This window comes from Phaethon aethereus (assembly GCF_964289735.1).
Source record: "Phaethon aethereus genome assembly, chromosome: 15".
Lineage (NCBI taxonomy): Eukaryota > Metazoa > Chordata > Aves > Phaethontiformes > Phaethontidae > Phaethon > Phaethon aethereus.
The window spans coordinates 1,666,652-1,694,284 of NC_138591.1; the positions used below are offsets into that span (position 1 = coordinate 1,666,652).

General features: G+C 50.5%; 1 protein-coding gene across 1 annotated transcript in view; it reads left to right on the top strand.

Annotated features, from left to right (window-relative positions):
- Window positions 1-27,633, top strand: part of PKD1 (polycystin 1, transient receptor potential channel interacting) — a gene marked incomplete at both ends in the record, with an annotated part of 95,900 nt that overhangs the window by 43,145 nt on the left and 25,122 nt on the right. The window contains 17 exons of the mRNA XM_082006882.1: window positions 537-608; window positions 1,717-1,788; window positions 3,389-3,558; window positions 5,745-6,413; window positions 6,729-6,912; window positions 10,617-10,831; window positions 11,904-12,016; window positions 12,098-12,224; window positions 13,167-13,444; window positions 13,932-14,681; window positions 15,755-15,886; window positions 17,499-17,674; window positions 18,125-18,258; window positions 18,838-22,460; window positions 23,465-23,611; window positions 25,928-26,071; window positions 27,323-27,602. Of these exons, the coding sequence (XP_081863008.1) occupies window positions 537-608; window positions 1,717-1,788; window positions 3,389-3,558; window positions 5,745-6,413; window positions 6,729-6,912; window positions 10,617-10,831; window positions 11,904-12,016; window positions 12,098-12,224; window positions 13,167-13,444; window positions 13,932-14,681; window positions 15,755-15,886; window positions 17,499-17,674; window positions 18,125-18,258; window positions 18,838-22,460; window positions 23,465-23,611; window positions 25,928-26,071; window positions 27,323-27,602 (7,286 nt within the window). The remainder of the gene's footprint in view (window positions 1-536; window positions 609-1,716; window positions 1,789-3,388; window positions 3,559-5,744; window positions 6,414-6,728; window positions 6,913-10,616; window positions 10,832-11,903; window positions 12,017-12,097; window positions 12,225-13,166; window positions 13,445-13,931; window positions 14,682-15,754; window positions 15,887-17,498; window positions 17,675-18,124; window positions 18,259-18,837; window positions 22,461-23,464; window positions 23,612-25,927; window positions 26,072-27,322; window positions 27,603-27,633) is intronic.

Consider the following 27,633-nt stretch of genomic DNA (forward strand, 5'->3'; position numbering starts at 1 on the left):
ACCACAACACTTCTGCTTTCCTTTTAAGCTTTTCCAAAGAGAGACGAAAAGATCTTGAAAATGTAGAAGTTGAACGCATCAATTGTGCAATTAATTATCAGTTCTTTGGCACTAGAAATGGACTTGGAAGTTCCTCATAATTTTTTTTTCTGCGTTAATTACTACTTTAGTCTGTATTATTTCTTAATTATTTCTTTGAACATGTATTAGACTTTAATATTTTTTTAAAAGGACACGTCAAACTTAGTCATACATTTGTCATGTCTGTAATTACTCTAGATACCCTGCAGAGTTGTATATATATAATGATAGGCCTAATCTGTGCCTACACATTATACAAAGCTTTGAGCAGCAAATGCTTTATAGCTGGGAAAGGTGTTTTCTTTGGCTGGAAGAAATGCGCCGCTTTAACACACCAAAACCTTCTACTCTGGAGTCTGGATGGAGTTTGGAGAGAGGCTCTTCTAAGGTCTAGTAATGGAGGAATGACAAAATGAAGTTGAACGAAAGCTGAAAATTGTGTTTTCTTTCTCTAGGGATCTTTCCCAGAACAAGATTGGTATTTTAGATGTTCAGATATTCGAAAGCCTGACTTCTCTGGCAACACTGTAAGTACACGCTGCACCCTTCCAGTCCTCCAGCTCACCGTGCACATTTGAGCTGGTACCTAGAAAGCATGCTTGTGTTTCGTAAGTTAGCCTTGTTCTTGCTTGACCTCATCTGTCAAGCTCCAGATAGATGTGTCCATGGGCTCCTTCCTCAAGGCATTTAGCCGCACGGTGTGGTGAATGACCGATTCCCTCATTGGCATTCAGAGACTTGGGCAGTATTTGACCCGCTGTAGTGCTAGATGGAGAGGAGATCATGGCAAGAGAATGAGATTTGTCACAAGATGTGTGTTAGGACATGGAAAATTATGATAAAGCTGCGTTGTCCAAATCCCACTTATCTTCAGAGGAAATTGGGTACTGAGTCTGAGGGTCCTTTGAGGAGCCCAGCACTAGTGGGTCAAAGGCCTGCCTGCATGCCTGCTCCCCACACCCTGAGCTGTCCCCAAAACTGCTCAGATTCTCTGTGGGACAGGAAAAGAGGAAAGCTTTGACCATTAGCAAACTCACTTGTTCAGCTGCTGATCAGGTGAGTTCGCTCTGTTACTTACTGGTGGTTCCTAGAGAAGATGAACTGTTTGGGTTTTTTTTAAATTGTACTGTCAGATCCAAAAAGGCACCAACAGAGCCAGCACCACAACCTGCTTTCGTGGCTCCAGCTCAGTAGCTGGCAGCCTGGACAGCCTGCCGTCTTTACACCTCAAAATCTCCTAAAAGGAGGACTCATGGAAGGACTCTGAGCACTGGAACTGGACTTGAGCACGGGAACAGGCTGCCTAGAAAGACTGTGGAGTCTCCATCCTTGGAGATACACAAAAGCAGTCTGGACGTAGTCCTAGGCAGCCTGCTGTAGCTGACCCTGCTTGAGCCAGGAGGTTGGACCGGGTGACTTCCAGGGGTGCCTTCCAACCTCAACCATGCTGCATTCCCATGACTTAGTGCCTGACTGGGCCTTTTGCTATCATATGCATGTGGCTGTTGAGACTCAAGGTGCTCAGAAGGTAGCTAGAACCCAAGCAGAGCCTGGGACAGAGGTTGATCCTGTATGTTGACCAGGAAGTTGTTACCAGCATGATGAACTTTCCTTATCGTTTTCCCTCTTTTACAGAGATATAAGCCACAACAAGATTTCTACATTAGAAGATGGAATATTTGATAATTTATTTAATTTAAGTGAAATGTAAGTTCACCCTCTTTGTTTCCCAGTTCTGTATTTAGAACTTTCCTTGAAACACCTCGTCCCTTTCCAGTGGGGTGGGATGTAGCACTGTCTTGGGGAGATCTGGGGCATGTACCCAACCAAGCAGCTGCCTTTTGGACTCTCTCCAGTTTCTTCCTCAAGCTGTGTCCTGCTCCTTGGTCCTGTTGGTGCCCTTCAAGTCTAACCTCTTCCCAGACATTGCTTCTGTCTCCTGGATACCTTCGACCTCTGCCGCTGCCTTCTTGGCTTCCCTGCTTCTCTCCCACACCAGCTCTGCTGAGGTTCTTGTCTCTGGCTGTGTGTCAGGTCACACCTACTGTTCCTGTTTGTACAGTCACATCTTGGAGCTGGGGGATCTGATGAAAAGGGCACTGACCTGTAACAGAGGAGACCCTGACTGAGGTGTCTAAGTCACTTGAAGACACTTGAAGATGATCTCCCTAAGTGATTCAAGTTCTTAGGCTTATAGTGGGTTTTAATTGAAGTAATGGTGGTGAAACAATAGTGAAAATGGTGAAACAGTGGCCCAGGTTGCCCAGAGAGATGATAGATGCCCCATCGCTGGAAACATTCAAGGTCAGGTTGGATGGAGCTCTGAGCAACCTGATCTAGTTGAAGATGCCCTGGTTCATTGCAGGGGATTTGGACTAGGTGACCTTGAAAGGTCCCTTCCAACCCAAACCATTCTACAATTCTATGTTTCTAATGAAAATTTGTGCTGTTATGTGAAGGGCAGGGAGGCAATGACACATTTCCAGGAGAGATGCATGAAGTGACAGGACAGAACAGCAGTTCTGTGTCTGAATGAGTCAAAGGATTAACCCTCTGCAATCACTCTTGGCAAGCAAGAAAAAAGCTCGGCCACACATTCTCCCTGAAGACAAGGCACAAAGTGCATTTTTAGCTCTGCATTTGTGCTTACAAGTGGCACTGGAAAGACAGAAGGTCCAAGCGGGTCTGTCCCTGCTAAGGCTGGCTGGCAAAGTGGTGCTTTCAGTATAAAAATCCTGGGTTCAGCCCCTGCGGCAGCCCAGCCCAGCTGGCGTCAGCTAAACAAACAGCTTTCCATCTCTGTCCTGTTCGCAGCTGAATGCCAAAGGCTGTAATTTGGATCAAGCTTAGCTGCAATTAAAGTTTCCATCTTTTCATTAAACTGCCACATGGAAAGATTATCATTGACTTTGCATTTCTTTTTTGACAGATCAATTTTATTCTCTTAGCTATTTTTTAATGGAGCTGTAAATAGTCTCCCTTAGCTGGAGAGGCTGCCATTGCACCCGATGGCTGTTAGATGGCAGACTATTTTAAATATAAGATTGTGTCTGTAATTTGCTTCTAATTGCAACAATTATTTGTAGAGTGAAAAAAGTACTTGGAGTACTTGCCTAATTCTAGCCTCTAGAAAAATCATGTTAATTATTGCTTGATTCCCTATTCATTAACTCCGCTCGTAGTTCTTTCTGAAGCGTTTCAGTGGAGTGGCGCAGATGGGAACAGTGAGGGATCTGCACGCTGCTGTAATTAACACTTAGCACGTGTCAAGTTAATGCCTAACTTTTGTCTGATCTCCCTGTTACAGAAACTTAAGTTGGAATCCATTTGTTTGTGACTGCAAACTTTCCTGGTTGCCCCATTGGGTGGAAGACAGAAAAGTGAAAGTTATCCAGGCGTCAGATACAAGATGCGCCCACCCTCCTGAGGTGGCAAACCTTTCCCTCTTCGATGTCTCATTCGTCAATGCTACTTGCGGTAAGGAAATGCTGCGGGCTGTGCTGGGGAGATGGCTAAACTAGGGGAAATGATGGGCCCAAGGGGAGCTGGGGGTCACATCTAGACATCTTTAGACCCGAAGTCACCAGTTCTAATCTAATTAAGCAAATAATGGCAGTGTATGACTATACTCTGATGCTTTAAGGCTGGAGTCACTCCAGGGCTGAGATCAGCAAACTCATTACAGACCAAGCTTCAAGCAGCTGTCAGATGCCACTAGCTCCATGACCTCCAGCCGTAGGCTTTCATTCTCTCAAGCTTTTAACAATCTGACTCTAAGCAGTGAAATCTCTTGGAGCCGATGGGACCTGAGGACACGCTAAGTGGAATCTTTGCAGGTGACAGGGCTCCGTGTTGGGAGCGTTGAATGAGCACTGCCCTGATCTACAGCCCGTCGCTTGCTCCAGGTGCATTTTTCTGACTGCCTTGGCTGGCAGAAACGTGGGTCAGCATTTAACTGGATGGTGGGAAGGGGGAGCCCTAAGAAAACTAATCCCTCCTGGATGCTCAGCTATCTCTAGGTAAGAGAGAGAGAGGGAGAGTGAGTGCTCCCCCGACAGGCATCAGGGATGTCCTTTAATGCACGATGGGAGGATGCAGTGATGAGGGCTGGGGGAACCAGAGCTGAGCTGCCTGGTGAAGCGTAGGGCTCCCCACACCAAAACTGGGGTGGTGGTTGCTCCACTTCCCAGCAAAGTTACCCCAGCCTTGCAGCACCTCGGTAGCGTGCTGTTTGCCTGGTGTTGGAATTATCAAGGGGAATAACACTGGCACTGTTACTCCCCTCGAAAATTAGTTGTTGCCCTCTTACAGTAGTTCAAGTCAGCATGGAAACAATAATGTAAGGTTGTCTTTTGGGTAATTCAGTGTAATGGGAGTAGGCCGGGAACAGCCTGCCAGCTACTGACAGTTGTTACTGACCAGCACGGAGGCAAGAAGTATGACCAGGCTGGTGTTAAAAAGCAAAGCAGTTCCCATGCCGTGGTCCTCCTCAAGGGACTTTTTCTTAAGAAAAGTGGCTCAGTGTTTGCAGTAAGGCCGTGGAGAAAGCTGGACAGTTGGATGGATTCGATATGGGAAGATCATGCAAGGCCGGAGCTGTTGAGATGTTTGCAGGGGGATGTTGTAGCAACCAGCAGAAACAGAGGAGCAAACAGGGCTCAGTTGCGTGGGCAGAGCTGGAGAGGAGGCCAGGCAGTCCCAGCTGGGCTGCGGCTGTGCACGCGGCAGAGGCCCTGCCTGTGTGTTTGTGGCAGAGAAATGTCCCACCCCTTGCAAGCCAGCGAGGAGAAAGTAAACTCAAGGGAATGAGATGTTGCTCTGAGAATGGGGCTGTTGTGGCTGCCATCGCTCTACGTGAGACACGTGTCCATGCACGTGTGTGTTTGTGCTCCCTGTAGCCAGGCGTGTGTTGTTTCTGTGCATCCTTCCCATGAATGCATACATGTCCTTTCCTTGAAGGTCCTTTCCAACCTTAGTGATTCTGTGATTCTGTGATGTGTGTCTTTCTGCACCGCTCGGGTGCAGGCGGCTTGTGGCATTGCCCTCTTTTCTAGCACCAGATTTTGCTTGCAAGTAGATGGGAAGCTCTTGGCTCTCCCCAAGGAGGAAGGTGGCTGCAGCGTCTGCCCACTTCCCGTGTGGGCCTGGGGGAGAGCCCGGTGGCGTTTCCCCCATGCTCCCGATGTGCCACTCTGCCCAAGTGTGTTTGGTTATAGACTTGGTGCTGGAAGCCCAGACAGCACGGAGTGAAACGTGCTGCACTGGACCAAGCCAAGGTATGGCCAAGGGACAACCTTTTCTCCTGGCCTCGCTTGGTGGCTAGTCCTTTGGGCTCCTTTGAGGGTCAGACTCAGTGGCTCCATGTCCTGTGGGACTGTCAGGCTCTCCAAAGTCCCCTTTTATTTGCTGAGTGTTGCTGTTCCATAAATCTGTGCGACTGGCTTGTTATTTCTGTCATCATTAATTAGCATAAGGAGTTTGGAAATCGTTGCTGAGGGATTACAGACTCCCCAGGCAAGACTCAAAAAGGAAATGCTTGGAGTAGGAGCTGCCCAGGAGAAGTCCATTCCCAGGGGTGTGTGGGGTGGTGTCTCTTGGAGGGTTTCACCGAGCCATGGCTTCACAATGTCAGTTTGCAAGAGGATCTTCTGTTCTCTCCCCAGGAGCTCAATACATAACGTGTCTGACAAGCAACCACACAGAAGGGGCTGAACTTGTCATCTTCTTCACATCTGTTCACCCTGGGAACCTCACCGAGGAGACCTGCAGTGCCCTCTGTTACGCCGAAGACCAGGAATATGGAGGTTTCAGCACCCAGGGGCAGTGTTTGTGTGGTACTGCCCATGAAACAAACTCTTCCTCTGGTTGTTTGCTATTTTGCACTGAGTATTTGTCTGGGCAGGCCTGTGATGGACCATCACTCGTCCCCTTTACCTTCCAGGCACAATTGCCTGTGTCTTTCACAGGACTCCAGCGCCGGTACAGCCTACACCAGGCTGTGCTCTTCAATGTCAGTATTCCCATTGCTGTCAGCACTTTACTATGGGAATTTGGGGACCAGACAGAGGTTCTCAACACCACTGGAAATGCAGCTGCACACATGTATGCCTTACCCGGACAGTACAATGTCACTGTCACCATCTTTGTGGGCACCAAGATCTCATACATGCAGGCAGAAATTGAGGTGGTGGCTTCACCCCAACAGTTAGAACTGCAGTGTCCTTCCTTGGTCAAGACGAATGAGAGTCTGGACATACGGATCCGCAACAGAGGTGGCACTGGCCTCGCGGTGTTGTATGGTATCACCGCAGAAGCTGGAGAGCTGGGCAGAGGTGAACAGGGTTGGCTGGGTGGGTGCTGGGCCAGGGAGGGGTGGCACTGGGTCCTGGGCCTTCCCGTTCTGTTCTTTCCCAATGAGGAGTAAGGGATGACTCCTTTGGGCACTCTTTGCTCCCCTGACTGACCAGGCAGTGTTTTGCACTGTCCTGGGCCAAGAAGGTGACTGCACAGAGTGCAGTTCAGCAGTGAAGGGGATTTATGGGCTTCAAGAAGGACAGAACAATCCTGGAGCCTTGCTCCCCAGATTGGATTGGGGGGTGTGGGCCCATAGAAAGGACATCATGCTTGTGTTCTTCTACCTCATGCAGCAGTTCACCCCATGTGTCCCCCTGATGGCTTGGTGTTCCCGGGCAATAACCACTGCTATCAGCTGGTGGTGGAGAAGGCTGAGTGGCTGGAGGCCCAGCAGCACTGCCAGGAGCATGATAACGGGGAGCTGGCTTTTGTGAGCAGCCCCGAGATCCAGAGCTTCTTGGTCGCTCATGTCATCAGGTAAGCGAGGAGGGTAAGGGTTAAGATTTCCTGGGGACAGGTCTTGTGTTCCTGGGGTCACATTTGCAGAGGGGTCTGGAGGAAGGGTCCTGCCGAGCCTGGCAGCAGGCAGCCCTGTGCAGCTGGGGGTCCAGGCTGAGTACGGCGGGATGGCAGGGGTGAGGCTGCTGAACAAAGAGGAAGAATAAGCAGAGCTTGAGCCCTTGCTGAACTTGGCTTCTTTCTTTAAAGGCAAGAAGAGGAATGGGGCAGAAAGGCTGGACGCCAGAGCGGGGAATTTTGGGATTGCTGCTGGTGGGCATCTTGTGCTCTATGTTTGTGCCTGTGGGTGCATCTGAAATGGTACAGAAAGGTGCAAGGTCAGGAGCAAATGGGCTGTGATGAGCAGACCTTCCACGTGGGAGTCAGCAAAATCTGCAGACTCGGGCTGGATGGCGGAGAGGGTCAGGTGCTCATGTCCAGAGGGTGTTTGGCTGCCAGGCAGAGCCTGAGGGTGACCTTGCAACCAGCTCCCTCCACCAGCAGAGTTACAGCTGGGTTGTCCCAAGCATGACACCGTGGCATCCGACAGCCGCTCTAGCAAAGCCCAAGCCAGTGCTGCAATCCTGCCTCCCAGCTGGGATCCCGCACTCTCCCGGACGTGGCTGCAGCCTGAAGCCCAGACCTCTTCCCCTCTTCTTTCGCCTCCTGAGAAGGAGCAGCACGCCTCTCAGGAGCGGAGTGTCAGGCTCTGGCAGCATCTGTTCCACCTCAGAATTTGGGCTTTATAAACAGAGAGCACTGAAAGTGTCAGCCTTTGATTAAATCCACCCCTCTAGGTGCCCTTTCTGCAACTGGCCGTCCTGGGGGGGAGGACGACCAGGAGAGCTTTCAGGGGCCTGACAGCTTGTGTCAGCGCTCCCTGATGCAGATGTTGGACATGGCCTCTTAATAAACACGGCCCAGAAAGCACATGTAAAAGGAGCAGCTGCTGGTGACGTAGGCTTTGAACGGTCCTGCTGAAGGTCTGACAGCCCCTTCTCCCCAGACTTGTATCCTTGCCCTGTTCCCTTCACGCTGGGATTAATCCTGAGATTGCAAACATGCGGTCCCTGCTCCGGGGAAGAGGAGTCTGCCCCTTCCTGCGGGTTAGGGACTGGTCACTTGGTGCTCTGAGTTATCAGGCATTGCGTGCAAGGCTTTTGATGGACTGCAGCGCAAGGAAGTCATGAGACCTCAGAAGGGAATGAGCTGCCCAAGCTGTTTCCCAGCTGCTGCCCCACGTTGCTCTCCTCCCCAGCCCCCTTTATTTCAAGTATTTATTTTATGAATCCATTCAGATAAACATGAATGAGGCAGTTCCAGGATGCGATTTCCCTGGCGATAAAAGACAGATCAACCGAGCCGCAGGTTTTTGGAACATGCAGCCTCCATACTTTCTTGTGGGAAAATGACAGAAGCAGAAATCTGTTTCCCATCAGAGCATGCAGCAGCGAGGACCGCTCTCTCCTCTCCTTCACTCCTGTCGCTTGATGGCCTCCCCAGGAGCAGCGTGTGCGGAGCTGGTCCCTTCCACGCCTCCAGAATCAGAGTGCTCCAGCCCACACCGCTCCCAGGGGACCCCGCTTTCCCCTGTGAGGCAGCACAGGGAGCCCCTCTCTCCTTCCGAGCCTCCTCAGGCTTGGTTCTGCTTCTGCTGCCCCGAGCAAGGCAGCTTGTTCTTTCCTCAGAGGCAGAGAGATGCTCACATCATGCTTTAGAAGAGGGTGTCAAGAGCCCTCTTGTTCCTCTCTGCAAGGTAACAGGCCAAGCAGTGGGGCAGCGGTGGGAAGGAAGCCAGCCAGCCTATTTATTCTTCCTTTTTTTTTTTTTTTTTTTTTGGATGACTTGCAGTTAGATCATAGCTGGAATTAGAAAAGGAAAATCTCTATTGAGTTTTCCTGATGGCAGCAAACAGACGGTTTCCTAGCCTGTTCTCCCTAATCCCCTGCCAGTGGTTCGGGAGCAGAGCACAGTGGTTATTTATTTTTTAATCTTATTTGCAATGAAAACTACTGATTCACGGAACAGTTATTTTCGTCGTCATTTTTCAGCATGACCTCATTAATCATTTCATCTGGCGTGAGCCTAGTGGTGGAGAGACACCAGTTACCTCCCTGGCCTGCAGAGCAGTTGTGCCACCCCGGGAACACGCTGGAGCAGAGGGGCAGGGCTGCAGCAGAACTGATTGCAACCTGCAGGAGGGAGCGTGGAGAACGAGCTGGGGGCTTTGAAGGGTGCCTGGCGAGGCTGTTCCGCCTCCCAGAAGTTAATACGGAACAAATGCCTCACTTTCTGCTGGGTGCGATTAGAAACAGTTGTCCGGGCTGTTTGTGGCTGTGAAAGACCGCTCAGCACTTTCCACCGGGATCTCTGCTGCGATTCAGCCAGTTTCCAAATTATGGAAATTTCATCTTCCTAAAACGATCCTGGCACTTTCTTTCGTATGTGGGGTTCATCTGCCTGCAGTGTCTTGGTCCCCCTGCGGCTGCTGCCTTTCGGCGGTGGCTGAGGAGCTCGTGATCTCCCAGCAGCTGCATCAAAGATCCCCCGATCTGAACAGGAGCTCCCGTACCTGGCACCGTCCGAGGCTTAATCCTGCACTGGTGCCAGTGCCACTTGCAGTGGAGAATTGACTAGCGGCAAATTCCACAGGTCTGCACAAACGAAGCACAAGTTTTCTAAAGGATGCGCCTTTTTCAGACAGTTTTGTATGACCATACCGTTCCTCTTCAGTCGTGACCGAGCGCGGGCTTAAAGTGTCTGTGAGGGTCGTTCAGACTGCCGCGCAGGCAGGCCATTTTGACAGACTGCTCTCCTCAGAGGCGTCTGAGGTTCAGGTCAGCCTGCTGATACTCCTTAGTCTGCAGATAGTCCCACTTCCCTGCATTGTGTAGGTTTAGTCTGCCATGGGAGAGCTGGTCTCAGCCCTTCCAGCACCCACGAGTGGCCCTCGGCCCTCCGTGCCCGCTGGGAGGGGAGGCCAGGCCGTACGGTGATGTTAATAAACATATTGATATGAAGGAAGCAGAAGATGTGCAACTGGAGGGAGTGCTGGGAATTTCTGAAAGCCATAAAACCTCATGGTTCTCCGCTCCAGCCAGCGTCACCTCCTGCCTGTGTTTCGTTACCCTCTCTGATACCTTTGTGCTGCACCAGTTGTGGCTGGTATGAATCGGTGCTTACCAGTATGCCACGAGCTCGTGGTGCCTTTAACTGGGTCCTCTTGTAACCTGAGTGGGAGGACTGGCATTTTGGGAACGGGGTGACTCACGTTGTGGGGCAGCGACCCTCGGGGGTCTGGCTGAGCGGCTCCGCTGCACCATAGCGTTGGTGTTGATCGCTCTGTCTGGATCCTTTTGGCTCAGCTCTCCCCTCAGTTTACCAAAGGGCAGGTGCCTTTCTGTAGCTCGTAGGACAGAGGTTTGAAGGGCTGGTGGTGTGGTGTGAAGCAGGGTGGTGTGCCATGAAGGAGCTGTTACTGAAGAGCCAGTTTCTGATGGTAGAATGGATACTGAAATCCTTTAGTAACTAAAAAGTTCTGTTAAATGCAGCCTGTGACACCTGGATGAAGCTGTTGTTAAAATTATTATTTTCATAGAGAACCGTAGATGGCATCTGTCCCAGATCTTTCTAATACTCATGATTTCCTGAAATCCCCCCCTCCCTTTCGTTTTTTTTTGAAGGAGCCTTGATGTCTGGATTGGATTCAATGATTTTGCAAGCACTGGAGCGCAGCAAAGAGGCGAAGGATTTAATCTGGAGAGCTGTCAGAACTGGCTGCCAGGAGAACCCCATCCGTCAAATGCTGACCACTGTGTCCGGATGGGCCCGACGGGCCAGTGTAACACAGATCTGTGTATGGCCAAGCACAGCTACGTCTGCGAGTACAAGCCAAAAGGTGGGCTCTGCTTCTCTCCTGCTGCCCGCTGGCGGCGTGGGCAGGCGGGTATCCTCACTGGCATATGCCAAGGAGAAATAGGGCTGCATGGAGGGGGTCATCCAGAGCATCACTCCAGATCAAGTGGGACTGGCAACAACCACAATATTCCCAACAGAGAGTTCCCTTTCAGAAACTGGGCCTCAGCCCAAAGGGGGGAATTTGGCCCACTCCAGTCTTTGCCATCAATAGAAGTGGAGAGAGGAGCGAAGCTCTGAGGCAGAGCTTTGGAAATAGCTTTTCTCTCTTACATGAGCAGTCTGCTGCTGCCAGGATCTTGAGGCCATGGGGCTGCCTTGGTGACTTTTGCTGTCCTTCTGTGGCATCTTGTAGTTTGTCAGATGTTGGGGTCTTGTGACTTAGAAGACTATAGGGCCTTGGAGATCATTAAGTGAGCTTTTATGTGGTGTCTACTGTGCAGGTTTGTGTTTATGCAGCCTCCCAAATCTCCCAAAGCAGTGTATGGAGTAAGAAAGAGAAGCAGAAAGGACATGAAATATGGGAGATTTAGGTAAGAAGGAAAAGCCATCGCTAGGAAGAGAGCCCACTGGCCCTGGTAGGAGGGACAGCATCGGCTGGTTGTGCTCCATCCCCCAAGCCTGGCCTGGCTGTGAATGAGCCGGAGGTGTTTGCCACTGGTGGAAACCAGCTGGTCCTGGCCACTTTTCCCGTGAAGTGCAGGGGGACAGGGAGGATGGGGAGTGCATCTCTGCTCAAAAACTCAAAGCAAATCATGGGATGTTGGAAGAGAGAAGTATTTGCAGAGTTCCTAGAAGTTAAAATTGCTGAGAATTGCAAATGCAAACATTACTTGTGCAGGATGAAAAAGAAATCAAAACACCTGTAAGAAGAAGAAGGAAACCACAGGATTACAGCTGCTTCTCCAGTAAAGCTGGAGTTACAGATTCCTGAGTGGTCCAAGCCCTGCTACAGCTTTGCTGCATGGTGTGAGCAAGAATCAGCAGGGTAGGGGGAATAGCTTCAGCCTTGCTGAGTCTCACGGGCTTTGTTCAAAAATTTCCTTTGTAAACAGGAGTTCTCTTAAATGCCGAAAACTTCTTTGTGGGAGACCCTGTGTTTGGCACACATGAGGCTGTGAAAAACGTGACAGAAGATGTGCTGTCAGCTCCATGGCAAGCTGTGGAGGTAAGAAGGGTTTGCTCATCCTGCTGCTCCTGAGGGAGCCCAGGGAGACACAGGCAGGTGAGAGCCTTGTTTGTTTTGCAGGTGATGGTGTTCCCTGAGCTGGCCTTCAGGCACGAGGGATATTTGACTGCCCTGGAGTTTGTGACACAGGAATTGCATCAACCCGTTGAAGTGAGGTTCCAGGTGCATAGACCGATAGATAGAGAAGGTGAGGCATCTCCTCTCAACACCTGTGGTAGTGTTAGAGCTGACACCATCAGGTCCGCGTCAGACTGAGTGTGTGTGGCCTTCTTGTGGCCTCTCTCTCTTCAGAGCAGAAGCTTTGAAGCCTTAAATCAGAGATTTGGTTCTATTTTTTGAGGAGACTGAAGCGCAAAATCTGGAGGTATAGTTGGACAGCCTGAGGTTGCCTTGGAGAAGTGGTTGTCGTGGGGAAATTAATAGAGGGAGAAACCTGTCTCAACGCGTGAGGAAAATGTGAGCGTAAGGAACGTGTGTAGAAGTGAATTAATCTTCTCAGCTATACTTTTATACTTTGGGAAGACATGACATGTCAAATGGGCATGTGTTCTGGTCCATCTGGCCCCACAGGTTAACAAGGAAGAACATTTTCCTGAGAACATTCTTCCTGATGGATGAGATAATCTAATAAGCCTTTTATTCCTTGTACAACAGCTCAATAGTCACAGTTTTGGCAACAATTAATTTTGCAGCAGAATGTTTGCTATAGCCATAGGGTTGGCTGGTTGCAAAAGGATATTTTTTGACACTGCAAAGCTGATACTTTGACATGGAAACATTAACTTAAGAAAAGTTGCTTAATGTGTTTTCAATGTCAAAGCCAGCTCTGCTTTTGCTTGGACTTGCTTTCGCTTGAACATAGATCTCTTTCAGATTGCAAATTGGTGCATTCTCACTGGAAAAGAGACTAACTTTGTTTTTAACAATTTTTGTGCCTTTGTGAAATTTTCCTGTAGAACAGGACACTTGTCTTACGTAGCACCAGGATGTGTTGCAGTTGCAGCTTTTAAGAGTGGACCCATCGTCAGTCAAAGTGGAAAAAAACGGTGAATGTGGAGCAAAGGATAAGCGCACTGGAAGTGTTACTTGCCAGAATGGTGATCTTTGCTTTCTCTTTCACTTCTTCCAGACTACCAGGAGGGAAAAAATGCTACAGAACCATTCCACACTGCTCAGGATGATGGGAACTGGTCTCTACTTGAATGTCCTCCTGGTTTCCAGTGGTGTCATTTGACTAATTTGTGCTCATCGCTGAACAACTGCTGCAACGCGACCGAGTGTGCCAACGGTTCTCTTGCCAGCAGCCCTCCCCCTGTTTCCCTTCAGCACAATGAAAGCCAACTCAGCTATGAACTCGTCAAAGAATTTTTCTTTACAATACCAGCTGGCCCTTCTTCCCAGTATCTGGTCAGTGTTTATTAGCTGCTGTAACCAGTGTGTAGGTGAGGCAGTTTACTCTTGAGTGCTTTGGGTAAATAAAGAAGTGTTCCAAATTTGCAGATGGAGATACTGAAGTCCATTCAAATGCAATGATTTGCGCGGTGTGACACACATGCCACCACTTTCTGTCTTCCCCGCTCTGAGCCATGGACTCCCTGCAGTAACCTGTTGCAATAGCACAGTTGGTCAAAAGGCTGTGCAGATTTCCTGGGCTATTCCCATTGCACTTAAGCACTGAAGATAGAGCATAAAGCTGACTTCCATGTTAGCACATTTGATTTAAAGTCACCAAGGAGAGCAGAGTGGCGAAATGTCTCCCCATGCTGTGTTTGATTCTGCGGCTTTTCTGTTGGTTGCCACTTGGCAGTAAATACAGCTGTCTTGCCCAGACAAGAGTTGGGTGCTGAGTGCTCTTAACTTGAGGCATTAATCCAAAAATGTCTCCTCTCTGCAGGTCACATTCAGAACAGAAAATATTTTTGTCAGGGCTGAGGACATCTTCAGTATCCAGCACAATGCAGGCTTGGGCTTACTCCTCCAGTGCCAGCCAAGTACTGCATCCCCTTACAGAACCAACGTCTTAAGCATGAACTCTTCAGAGTGGGCACTTGGCCTGTCCGACAGCTCCATCGGTGCCACCTGGATAAACAACACCGTTTGCTCTCTCCGAGTTCGCTATGCCGAGGAACAGCTGGTCCCGGTGATCAGCCCCCACAACGCAGGGCTGGAGCATCCGGGTCGCTACACGGTGCGAGCCAGCGTGGACAGCGGGGTCTTCAGCGCCAATCTGTCGTGCAGTTTCTGGGTGACTTCCTGGGTCTCAGGCCTGCGTGTCATCCACCCCGCTCCCCAAGGTGGCAGGGTCTACCTACCATCCAACCACACTACCCTGGTTGTCAAAATCTCCTCGGGGGTGAACGCCACAGCTAGCTGGCTGGGAAACAACCACACCTTCCCCTTCGAGGGGTCTTGCCCCACGGCTGTTGCGCCGCTGACAGCAGACTGTGCCAGGGAGACCAACGACACCTGGTTTGCTGTGGTCAGCCTGAGCGGCCTCAGGGAGGGGCTGAGCACCCACGTGCTTGTTGCGGAGAACGCCGTGAGCACCCAGAACATCACCGTCACAGTGAAAGTGGAGGAGCCTATCCGTGGGCTGCGGGCCACCCCTGACCCTGAGAGCAGAGTCCTGCTAAATACACGAGTGGTGAGTGACGACTGCTGCTTTTAATTTGTCCGTAGCCTTTTTAGCCTTTACCACTAACGGCGTGGGTTTGGCTCACAAGGAGGGCCAGGGCTCGGCTCCACACTGGTCGGGCGTAGCATGGCTTGCTGCTAAGCGCTGGCTCCCAGGCCATGCAGACAGCGCTGCTGCAGGCGCAGGCATGTGGCGAAAGCACTGGTGCTCTCCGGCAGGAAGGCAGCTCAGCTGTATGTTCACTTTAATTCTCTCAGAGGTAAGGCAGCACCTCCTGTGAGGGGGTTACAGGCTTTCCAGTTTCACAGAAAACCAGAGGCATCATGAAAGGCCAATATTCACCTCCTTTTGGTTTGTCAAGGTAGTTATTCCTTTAGGTGTTTAGATTTACTCTACTAAATCCTTACATCAGTTGGCCGAAGCCATAAAAATGTTTCACCCATCCTCCAAAGTCTCAGAGTTACTCTGGTGTTTGCAGTCTTTTTTCTCCAATCCCCTGTCCCCAGAGCTACAGCCGAGCCCTAGGAACCTGCTCAATAACTGTTCAGTCTGTGGCTGCTTGTGGCAGAACCCTGTGCCTGCAACGCCTGTTGGTCTCACCCTTCCTGGCTGCCACAGTCCGCTCAGGAGGCACTGCAGGAGCGAGGAGGGAGCCTACCCTGTCCAGGGCAGGTCAACCATTGGAGCCTTTGGGTCAGGAACCCTCAGTGGATAAGGGTCAGAGCCTCAGCTTACAGGTGTAGCTAAAGCTGAGTGGTTTCCACAAAGACACTGGAAAGTTTTTTAGCCAGCAAGAAAGAGACCTGATCACAAGAGCAGAGCGCTAGGGTGTGGGCGCAGGCAGTATGGGTTCTGCTCCCAGCTCTCCTGTTGGTTTATGGAGTCAGGGCTGGCATTTCTATCAGCAGCAAAGCCACAGATGATCTTGCACCTCTGTGTCATGCTCTGAGGGTGCCATCTTAGAGGTGTGTGATGCCTCCCAGTCTGGCTCTGCTCCTTCTCCAGTTCAGCTGGAGATCTCCTGGGAAGTGCTGTGCATGCTTTTCTCTTGCACCAGTATAAAATGTCCTCATGCCTTTCAGAGCTACGTCCCTGTGATGGAAGCTGGGTCAGATGTGACTTTCCGATGGACAGTAGATGATAAGCCATCTTTCACTTTTTACAATACTGTCTTCAACGTTATCTACCAAAGCCCAGCTGTGTACAAGCTTTCGGTAAGCCAAGGCCTTTCCCATGATACCACTTCAATCCTGGGTTTCCATCTCATCTCACAAACTAAGCAGGGAGAGGACAAGGCAGAGCTGAGCTGAGGAGGTTTTCACTGTGCTCCTAACGAGCTCGTCTGCTGTTTCTCACTGAGCTCTCTTGCAAATGCAAATAGTAAGTTTCTTCCTGTTCTTCCATTGCAGCTGACTTCGCTGTCTTCCTCGTCTTTGCTTTCTCCTCTTTTCTCCATGTTCTCCTTTCTGTTCATGGAGTGTCTGTCCTTACTCACCGCCAGCAGGAATGAGGCGGGGAGCCTCACTGCAGGGTGCCGGCCGCTGCCTTGGCAGGCAGGAGATGTGGATTCAGAACCAGGCAGAGGCAGGCTGCAAATGTAAGACCTTCTTCAGCAGGACAGAGCTTCTGCCACAAGCCCTTCTGGTCTCTGTCCTGTTCTCTTCCTACTGGTGCAGACTGGAACACTGGGTTTTGTCATGACCCCAGAAGAAGGACAGAGCAGGGAGTCTGGGCAGAGGGAGGTATCTGTTGTGGAATAGGAGATGATCTCCTGTGTCATGCCCTGTACTGCCATGCAGAGTCCTGGTCGGGCTCCAAGCTGCTTGATGGGTTTGCAGGGTAACTGCTGGCTTCCTGAAGAGACACCAGCCCTAGCTCCGAGGGCATGCTAGCACTAATCTGCTTGGTGCAGCACCATGCTGAGTAGCACTAATTTGCTAGGCGAAGCACTGTGCTGACAAACCTGGATTGCTTTTACTTACAAAGTGGACAAGGTGGCAGTAGTCTGGGGTTGACTGAGTTCCGTGTAACAGATCCACAGAAGCCTAGACACAAACTTCTTTTATCTCTTGGGGTGGGAAGTCTCTATTCAACTGGGTTTGAAGGATCCCTTCTGTCAGCAGCTCAGCTTTCCTGCCGGTGAGGAGGTGGCAAGATGCTTCATCATTAGGTGCCATGTCAGTCTTTTATGCCTAGGTTATCTTGAGAATCCTGCTCTACTTCTGTCATGTCTCTTCAGTCTCTTGCCTGTCTATTCTTCCTTTGCCTCCTCTGCCCAACTTTGCTTTGTGCCCATGACACCCATGATGTTGGAGCTGCACTTGGCATGCTTGGTTTTATGAATCTCTCCCATCCCCACTCTCTGTGCCTGGAGCCGTTCATCTGCCACTGTCGTAAGGAAAATGGGTGGCTCTTGTCCCCTTGGTGGCAGCAAGTGCCAGTGCTCATCAACTGGAGACGGTGTGTGGGGCTCCTTGGAGCAGGCAAAGGGTAACTGGCAAGTTCAGAGCCAGAGGAGCCTCAGCATGAGAAGCTGTTCTGCTTGCTGTAGAACCAGTCCTTCCTTGGACTGACTTCAGTGGTGGAGATGTGGTGGTTCCAGCAAGAGTTGGCTTTGCCAGGTAGGTGGTATTCTGATCTATGCTGCTTTCCAGTGACCACTCAGGCTATTGCCCCTGCCTCTCTGTCCCACAGGCTACTCTTCTCTGACCTGACGTGCTCACCTGCCTGGGGGCACCTCTTCAGTACGGTGAAGCCCCACTCTCAGGAGAGGGCAGCACGGCAAGGTGATCCCAAATGCATTCTTTGTCCCACTGTCCTTCCCAGCTCACCGCCTCCAACCACGTCAGTAACTTCACGGTCAATTACAATGTCACAGTGGAGATGATGAATAAGATGAAGAACCTGACAGTGTTGGGTGTCCTGCCGGTCCTCCCTCAGAACAGCACCGTGGAGCTTACAGCAAGAGTTCAGGTTGATTCAGCTGTGGATGCTATGTTCCTGTGAGTCCTTTGCAAGTTGCCTGGACGTAGGATCTTACTGCGCGTAGCTTACCAGTCTTGCCTGTACTATTTCTCTTCCCAGGGCCAGCTGATGTCACATGGCCCGTGTCTCAGCTGCTGTCTAGTTAATTTGAAATCCCTGCAAGTGTGGTTCAGTCACACTGGCTGGGACCTATAGTTCAGGCTGAAATACTTTTCTTTTAAAGGATTGCAACATTGCTTTAATACTGGATTCCTCCTCTTCTTACCAGTGCTATACTCCTCTCACAGCAACAATTTTGCAGCATTGGGCACAGCTACTGCTCTGATACTTGGCATTATGTTTCCTATGCCTTTTCTGAAAACCGCAGCCCTGAGCCTGAAAGACAGCCCTAGGCCAGGCCAGGGTTCCTCTGGGATTTCCACGATTCGCCTGTTGTGCAGTGTAACATAGTTTGCATGTTTCTTCAGGTGGGATTTTGGAGATGGTGTCCAGGAGACATACCTGTTCAGACCTCCCTACAACAAGTCTTTCCTTGTTCCTGATCCCAGTGTCCATGAGGTTGTAATTGAGCACAACGTTTCACACGTCTATCAAGACCCAGGTATGCTCAGGACAGTTCTTTGGGGAGGAAGGAGCTCAGATATTTTTATTGCGAGGGGGTTACAAGGCACCTTCCAATAAAACAACGGGCTGAAGGTCATTACCTCATTCCTGAGCAAACAGCCAGAGTGACTGAAGTCTCCAGCAATTGCCGTCCCCTATAATTCTAGGAGAAGTTTGTCCACGCTGTAAGAAGCAGGTCCCCCGCACACAGTCCCCTTTTTGGGCAGTCTCAGCAGATAGATGAGTGGCAGGCGAGCTCTGTGCTGATGGGGGGGGGGGTAGGGAGTGCTACTGCGGGCAGCAGGAGGGGGGTCTGTTTTGTGGGCGAACAGAAAGAAAATCTTTTCTCTCTATCTGTCAGATTGGCTTCTTACTTGGTGTTTGGTCCTCACATGCACAGCCTTGTTGTAATTCCTGCTTGTCCTGGACCGGAGGGAAGCCCAGGGTGTGCGGAGTGCGGGAGCAGAGTATCTCCCTGCAGCCCCCCGTCATGCGCCCCACGCCGCTGCAGCACTGAGCAAGCTGTTGCGCAAGCACGTCGTCACGACTGGTCTTTTTCTGGTCTCTTCCTATGCAGGCGAATATGCGCTGGTGGTTGTCGTGTCAAACCAGTTTGAGAACCTCACCCACTTGACTCCAGTTCACATACACAGTTATCTGATTGATGTGAAGTTGGAAGTAGAGGAGGATGTTTTAGTTGTGAGCCGTCCAGTCACCTTCAGAGCCAATCCACTGCCATCTCCTTACGGCGTCTTGTACACCTGGGACTTCGGGGACGGGTCCTCACTGTTCACAGAGAGTCAGTCTACAGTGACATACAGCTACCCCAGAAGAGGGGTGTACAATGTCACCGTGACAGCGAACAATACCATAAGCACTGTGGAGACAGTTGAGTGCTACCAAGTGTTTGAAGAGGTAACTGGGCTCCGCGTTTCCGCAGATGAGGCAGCAGAGCTGGGAGCATCTGTGACCCTTAATGCTTCAGTGCAGACGGGGGACAGCGTCACCTGGATATTCGATATGGGGGACGGGACGGTGCTGAGGAGTCAGGTGCCAGTGGTGGAACATGTGTACATAAAGGACATCAACTGCACTGTGAACGTGACAGCTGTGAATCCTGTGAACTCTGTCTCCCAAACTGTGCCTGTTCGGATATTTGTCCTAGAAGTACTGAAAATAGAGCCTACCTCTTGCATCCTTGAGCACCCAGATGTGAAGCTCACTGCGTATGTGACAGGGAATCCTGAAGAATACATCTTTGATTGGACTTTTGGAGATGGCTCGTCCAATGTCACAATCAGTGGGGACCCTGTGGTGATGCACAACTTCACCCGAAGTGGGACATTCCCCCTCTCCCTGACTCTCTCAAGCAGGTTTAACAAGGCTCACTATTTCACCAGCGTCTGTGTGGAGCCAGAGATAGTCAATGTCACCCTTCTCCCTTCCAAGCAGTTTGTGAGGCTTGGGGAAGAGAGCAGCTTCCAGGTCAGTGCCGTGCCTCTCTACCAGTACCGCTACCGCTGGGATTTCGGCAACAATGAGTCCACTAGATCAAGTGGGACCGAAGTGACCTACACCTACAAGAACACGGGGGTCTTCCTGGTCACAGTGACTGTCTCTAACAATGTCTCTTTCAACAATGACACAGCATTTGTGGAAGTCCAGGAACCGGTTGGGGTGGCAAAGATTGAATATAACGGGACAAGTGTTTTGGAGCTGAACCAGATCTACCTGTTCTCTGCCAGCATGAATGGAACCAAAGTGAGTTACTGTTGGGACTTCGGAGATGGAACTACCCAGCCTGGCCAAGTAGCTACCCACTCCTACAACAACACGGGCCACTACACTATTAGTGTGATGGGCCACAATGATGTGAGCTTTAATGAGACCGTCATCGATGTCACAGTGAAACGTCGGCTCCATGGGCTGACCATCAATGCCAGCAGGACAGTGGTGCCATTAAATGGTTCGGTGAGTTTTGTGGCCACGCTTGTAGCTGGCAGTGCCATCCGTTACTCATGGATCCTCTGTGACCGGTGCACTCCTATCCAAGGATCTTCCACAATTTCCTACACTTTCCGGTCTGTGGGTACTTTCAATGTCATTGTGACAGCAGAGAACAAGATCAGCTCATTGCAGGACAGCATCTATGTCTACGTCCTGGAGCAGATTGAAGGTCTGCAGGTTGCTAGCACTGACCTGGTGGAGGACATCTATTTTCCAACTAACAAAACACTCCATTTGCAGGCAGTGGTGAGAGAGGGAACAAACATCTCTTACAGCTGGGTAGCCCAAAGGGATGGCAATGCTGTGCAGACCTTCACTGGGAAAACCATCTCCTTGAGCATCCTAGAAGCTGGAAACTACACTGTCTATCTGAAAGCCACTAATATGCTGGGATGTGCAACTGCTAACAGGACACTGGAGTTCATTGAAAGCATTGGTCTTTTAAAGCCTTACGCTTTCCCGAACCCAGTTGCTATTAATGCCTCTGTTAACATAAGTACCACCATAACCAGTGGCACTGGCATCATGTATGTTTGGTACCTAGAGGATGGCTTCTCTCCTGTTACCTCCGAACCCTTTATTATACACTCCTTCCAAAGCCCTGGAGTGATAGAGGTCGTCATTGGAGCAGAAAACAAGCTGGATTCAACCAATGCAACCATTTATATCTGTGTAGAGGAGGTCATAGAGGGGCTGAGTATAGGGACCGCAGAACTGGACTGTAGATATGTCTCGTCAGGCTCTACGGTGGTCTTTGAGGGGGAGCTGCAGAAAGGGACTGAAGTGACATGGCTTTGGGAGGTGCCAAATGGCACATTGACTGGCCAGTCCGTGGCAGTCATGTTCCCCACAGCAGGTTTTTATACGGTCTATCTGAATGCATCGAATCACATCAGCTGGGCTCTGGCCAGCAGGAATATCTCAGTGCTGGACAGGATTCAAGGACTGGAAGTTCTTGCCAGCAAGAAGGTGGTGGAGCCAGGGGAACAGGTCACCTTTGTGATCAGGATGTTGTCAGGTACGTCTGTGAGTTACTTGGTGAGCATAAGTGGGGACTACTCTGTGGTGCTCAATGGGTCCAAGTACACACATGAGTTCACCAAGAGCGGTGATTATTTGGTGACCGTGACAGTGCAAAACCAAATCAGCATTGCACATGCCCAGGTGCTCATCTCTGTCCTGGAGGCCATCCGCGAGGTCAGGCTCCTGAACTGCTGTGAGGAAGGCATACCCACGGGCACGGAGAAGAGCTTCAGTGCCCAGGTGGCGAGCGGCTCCCGTGTGTCATTCTCCTGGCAATTCTCCCTGTGGAAAGAACAAGGCCGATCCGTGGTCACTGTGGCAGGGGAGAGTGTTTCCTACACACCAGAAGCTGCAGGGCTGCTTGAGATTCACCTCAATGCCTTCAATGACTTGGGAGGTGTCAATATCACCAGAACCATCCAGGTCCAAGACCCGATAGTCCAAGTCTCCCTTACTGCCTCCAATGCCTTTGTCAACAGGACAGCACTATTTGAAGCAGCAGTGGTGCCCAGCAGCAGGAGTGTTGAGTTCTTGTGGACTTTTGGGGATGGCTCTTCCACTCAAATGACCAGGGTTGCAGTGGCCAACTATTCTTACTTGAGCCCTGGGGATTACCTGGTGGAGGTGAATGCCACCAATCTCATCAGCTTCTTCATAGCCCATCTCACTGTCACTGTCAAGGTCCTGGAGTGTGAGGAGCCAGAGGTGGAGTTAGCCTTGCCCCCTCAAGTAGTCATGAAGCGGTCCCAGAGGAACTACCTAGAGGCACAGATTGACCTCCGAGGATGCATCAAGTACCAGACGGAGCACCTGTGGGAGATCTACCGAGCACCCAGCTGCATGAATTTGGATGACTCCAGCAGGATCCGGCTGCCAAATGTTGATGTGAACAGACCCCAGCTAGTTATACCAAAGCTTGCCCTGGAAGTTGGGAGCTATTGCTTCATCTTTATCGTCTCCTTTGGAGATACTCCACTGTCCAAAAGCATCTTTGCCAATGTAACTGTAATACCAAGTAAGCTGGTCCCAATCATTGATGGTGGGTCATACCGTGTATGGTCCAACACTCAGGACTTAATCTTGGATGGGGAGAAATCCTATGACCCGAACTTGGATGATGGTGAACAGACTCCTTTGTTATACGATTGGTCTTGTACGTTCTCTTCCAAGGTAAGAGCAGTTTTGCACAGACAGAGAGGGTGATCATTTGGGAGCTCCAAATGCACGTCAGCTCCACCACAAACGTGTGTGGGTTGAAGTGGTGCTGAGGGGGGGGAGCTTTTGTGAGCATCTTTAACAAAGCTGCTCCGCAAGGAAGGTTGCAGAGGTTTCCCAATTCCTAGCTCAGGGTGATGGTACAAAAATTGCTGTGAAGAGTTGCGCAGTGCAACCTGCTGCAGTCCGCTGCTGCACACCGTCCCTGTTGGCACTGGAAGCTGAGGCCTTCGCATTGCTGCTTCCTTTGTAGTTGGCCTCTGGTTCACGGTTTTAGTGTAGCTGCTTCCATAAACTGAAGGCATTACCGAGCTGCTGATTGCAGTCTGGGGGGCTGAGGGCTCTGGTCCCTCTCCTGTTAACAGTTAAATGTCTCTAATTCCAGCAGGGGCCAAAGTTAGACTTCAGAGGAGTCAAGTGACCACAAGTCATGGTCACTATGGTCACAAGCAGGACTGTCCTCACACGCTGAAATGGTCTGACCCTACTGTGACAGAAGGGCAGGGGAGAATTGCCCTTCAAATTCTTATGGGAGATCCACCTCAGGAGCATTTTTTGATTGAATGTGGGATTCTTTTGCTTGTAAAAACTCATTGTGTTCTATCTTTACCTCAAAATAGAAAGATGCAGAGTGTGTGTGGATTGAGTTTAATTGTGAGCTTTTTGTGTTGTTCGGCAATGTTTATAAGCTATTTAAGGAAGAATTAATTGCTGCAAAATAAGTATTTGAAGCTTGGATGAAATACAGGAGTATTCCAAGTACTGCTTACTAATCTGAAGAATGTGATAATATGCTTTATTGTCCCCACACCACCCCCTTTCTCCCACCCCAGTGGTGGCAGTGCACAGTGAGATCTGTAACAGTGACTTTGTGTGGACCTGAATGTTTTGGCTGTGGACTAACCCGATGTGCACCCGTACCAAGGAGGGTTTGAAAGTTCTTTTCTCCTTGCAAGCAGAGCTCGGCTGCAGGGTGCTCTCTGAATTTCAGTGCCAAGGAAGGAATTGTCACAATTTCCAAAGCTGTATTAGAAGCAGATGTGGAGTATACGTTCGACCTCACCGTCAGGAAGGAGGGTATGAGTCCCGAGGCAACAAATCAAACGGTACGTACCACAGACAACTGTCGCTGTCTGTCCTTGTGTGCTGGACGCAGCCGAGCTGGAAGTCCGCAGCCCGTTTCATAAGGAAGTGTCTAGAGGAGAGCGCTGCTGGCTCAGGACCGTGCCCAGCCACGCGTGACTCCCCAGGCTGCGTCCCCTGGCCCCGTCCGAGAGCCCGTGCCAGTCCCGCTGGGCATGTGGAAGCTACCTCTACCTTCCTGCACCAGCCAGCACGTGAAAGCGGGGGAAGCAGATTTGAGGGCATCGTTGGGGCTCCGTAACCGATCTCATCCAGGTCATTGGCAGGAACAGACATTGGTATTTCTGTGATATATTCATCTTATGCTGCCTTGGGCAGCACTTTTTGCTTGTCCTGCCAAGTTCTTTTAGTTTCTTCCTTCCTTTAGACCTTGTGTTAGTCCCTTTCTGTGCAGAGGCTGTGTTAGTGACCCAGCCTTGGACAGTACTGGCCACTGTCCCAGGGACTGAGAGTCTGCGACTGCAGGTCTGCTGTAGGAGGACAGGAAAGGAGCCCGTGGTTGGTAGCTCTTCTGCCGCGGCGTGCAGTCCTGGGCTCTTCACAGGTCACAGCACCAGGCTCTTCCCGGATTTTTGCCCAGAGAGAGCTTTGTAAGAGTTGATACTTAATTTTATGGTCAACAGTTCCTCTCTTCTCTCCTCAATTTTTTTAAGGAAGGATTTTCTTAAGTGCATGTTGTTTATGTCAAATTGAGCCTAACGCTGAATGCATCTGCAGTCTGACAGCAGTTATGGTTTATGTCAGAAACATTAATCGTGGTGCGTTTGGCAATTAGAGATATAGTTAGTCTGAAAGTGGAAACTCTTACTGCCTGGGTTTTAAACCAAAGCTGGAGGTTAAAAAGAAAAAAATTAAATTGATAGTCTTTCAAGGACATTCCGTACTATCTGGTTTCCATGCCTGAGCGCAAAACAATGATTCCAGTGTCGCAGGAAATTTGCAAATACTGTAGGAATGAATGAAGCTTCAATGCGCTCCGGCTTAGTGCTGTGGAATATTTATCCTCTTTTAAAAGTCTGCCATATTAAACAATGTCTTCATTACTGTCTTTCTTTGAATTTAGAATATTCGTTATGCCAGGGCAGAGGACTGTCGAATGCTGGATGACCCTGTTTCCTAGGGGATTAAAGGAATTTAGACAAAGTACAGGAGTCAGAGCTCAGTAACAGTTGTGTCTGAGCCACCGGTGCTTCTAAAGCTCCCCTCTCTGAGCACTTTGCCGGGGAGGTGTGGTAGACGTCTGGAGATGTGAGCGAAAAGCCTGGAACAACATGCTGCGCCCTGGAAAAGGTGGTTCTTCCAGGCTGCAGACACAGTGGGAGCTGTGTTTTCTGGCTGTTTCCATCGTCACTCCTGTCTCTCGGGGACATCGGTAGTGTCAGAAACGGGGATGGTTCTGCACAGGCAGTGCACTCCAGAGCCCAAGGGTCAGGTCCTGAAATGTGGCGTGCAGCTCCAGGCCAAACTCCGTAGCTCAGAGCAGGGATGAGGCAGGCAGTGGGACCGTGCCCTCACTTCGCACAGGGCAGCACATCCTCAGGAAACCCAGGCTCCCTGGCTGGCCCCCAGCCCTCTGTCACTCTGGACCATAAATGCTTCCCCTTTAGCAGCCCTCTGAGTCGAGGACAGGGACCTGAGGGCAGGGACCCGTAGCCCCACGCTCCTCTGTCCATGGCAGATCTGCTGTGACCCCACCGGGTCAGGCGCTCCACAGCTGCAGAGGCAGAAAACAAAGGAGAGCTGCGGTCGCTTCCCGGGGCAGGTGCTCACCAGATGTTTGGTCTGTGCTGTAATGGAGGCTTTCCTCCTCCCAGTTAGACTTCTCCTCTTTTCCCAACTCTAACGCAGGTCCCATTTTTGTAGGGCTAACAGCTGTCCTGAGATGGTCAGTAGAGCAAAGTGCTTCAGTTAGCGTCATCCCCACCCAACAGCACAAGCAGGGCTTGCTGGGAACTCAGCATAGGGCACCAGAGGGACATTTTATGTTGTTTAAAAGTGTAAATAAAGGAAATCCAGGATTACCTAGATTGGCACAGCTTGGCATTGGGTGGCTCTTGAAGATCAGTGGCAGAAGAACTCGCCATGGCCAGTGTAAGAAAAGTGATGTAGCTTAAGTCTAACATGAAATCTTTTGGAAATCCCTTTCTGCTGTATTAGCACAGACTGGGCTGGTGCAGAGCGATTCCTCTTTGCAGAACCAGCTGCTGGGATGTCTACTTACCTGTTAGATGCCTGTATTTTTGTCTCAGATTTTCTGACGGAGCCTCTTGCTTTCCCAGGTATTCATCAAGAGGGGGGGAGTCCCTATCGTGTCCCTGGAGTGCGTTTCCTGCAAGGCTCAGTCTGTCTATGAAGTTAGCAAGAGCTCCTACGTCTACCTGGAGGGGACCTGCCAGAACTGTCACAACGACTCCAAGCTTGGGGTAAAGTCATCAGTAACGCTGGTCTTTGCTTCAGCTGTGGTGGACTTCAGGGAGAAGGGGAGAGTCAGAGAGGACAGGGTGGGAAAAGCTGTGTGAGAAGTAAAGTCCTGGACCTCAACTGCCATAGAGACAGGGAGGGGAAACAGTCTTTGACCGTAAATACAGTGGCAAGGCTGGGTCTGGCTGAGGGGATGAAAAAGGCTGGCTGATACTGGTCTCTCATCACAGCCCCTGGAACTGGCTGCAGGACTGGCTTGCAGAGTCAGAAGTTTAAAACAGGCCCTGTGCTGAGCTTGCCTGGTGTGGTGTGGGGCTCCCGCGTGCCGTGCCGTGTCTCAGCAGCTTGGAGGAGGCAAGGAGAGCCTGTGAAGCAGATTCCCCATGTCCTGTAGCCACTGGGCCCCTGTGAGATGTCCAGAGCTTTCTGTTGCCCTGGGTTGTGCCTGCAAGCTGCGGGACACATGGCCTGTCAGTCCTCTGTCAGTGTCTCGACCTACCCAAGGGCAAGTCCTTGCTGGGTCATTTTCAAGCCCATGAGTGACCAGCTCTTTTCACACAAAACCCAGTGCTTTTCCTATGAGAGGTCTGTAAAGTGTTTTCTTCTCCCTGCTGACTGGCATTTTGCCCATTCTGGTGGCTCAAGCAGAGGTTGTTCAGTCTTTCTGATCCCCCAAGTCCCTCATGCCCTCCTCTAGGTACAGATTCCACTACACAGCATCTCTGCAACCTGTTGAATGAAGCAGGTCGGAGAAGTGGAATTCCCCTGGCGAGAGCTGTCTGCATTGCTCCCAGAAAGCCCAGCATGTACTTGCATGGCATTTTCTGGCTGGCTATCTCTCTGTTCCTCTTGTTATCGCAATTGTACATTTATGCTATTAACAGTAACCATCCAGGACACGTTCAGCTTGAAGCACATAAAACATGGTATCCCGTGGAGACTCCACCAGTACTTAATTTATTTCCTGTGTTTTGTATTCTGTATTATGAAATATTCTGTCGGAGGATGATGTAATCCCAGAGACTAAAGTAGATCTCACAGTGGAAATATTCCCACCAGACATTTTGGAAAGGTTCCAGTTCTTGTTGCTGTAGCACACAAGACTAAAGCTGAATTATCAACTGCAAATTTGGCAGACGCTCCCACTAGAAATCTGTTACTTTTTATAAGAGACTCAATCTGAAAACATTTTAAGGACATAACTTCGGATTTAAACAAAACCTCTCCTGTCTTTCCCCTCTTCACTGCTATAGAGATGGGCAGCACACAGCTTTAAAAACAAGTCTCTCATCCTGGACAAAAAAACTACCTCCACTGGCGACACGGGAATGAACCTGGTCTTGAGGCAAGGGGCACTGAAGGATGGGGAGGGATATACTTTTACCCTTCACATCACAGACCTCACAACAGGGGAGGAAGGATTCGCCTCCATCGATCTGCTCCCAAACCAGCCACCCGTTGGAGGATCCTGCCGGCTGTCTCCCAAAAGACCCCTCAGGGCACTGATGGCAAAGGTGCACTTTGAGTGCGCAGGTGAGAGCGTCCGGACGGCGATGCTGGGCAC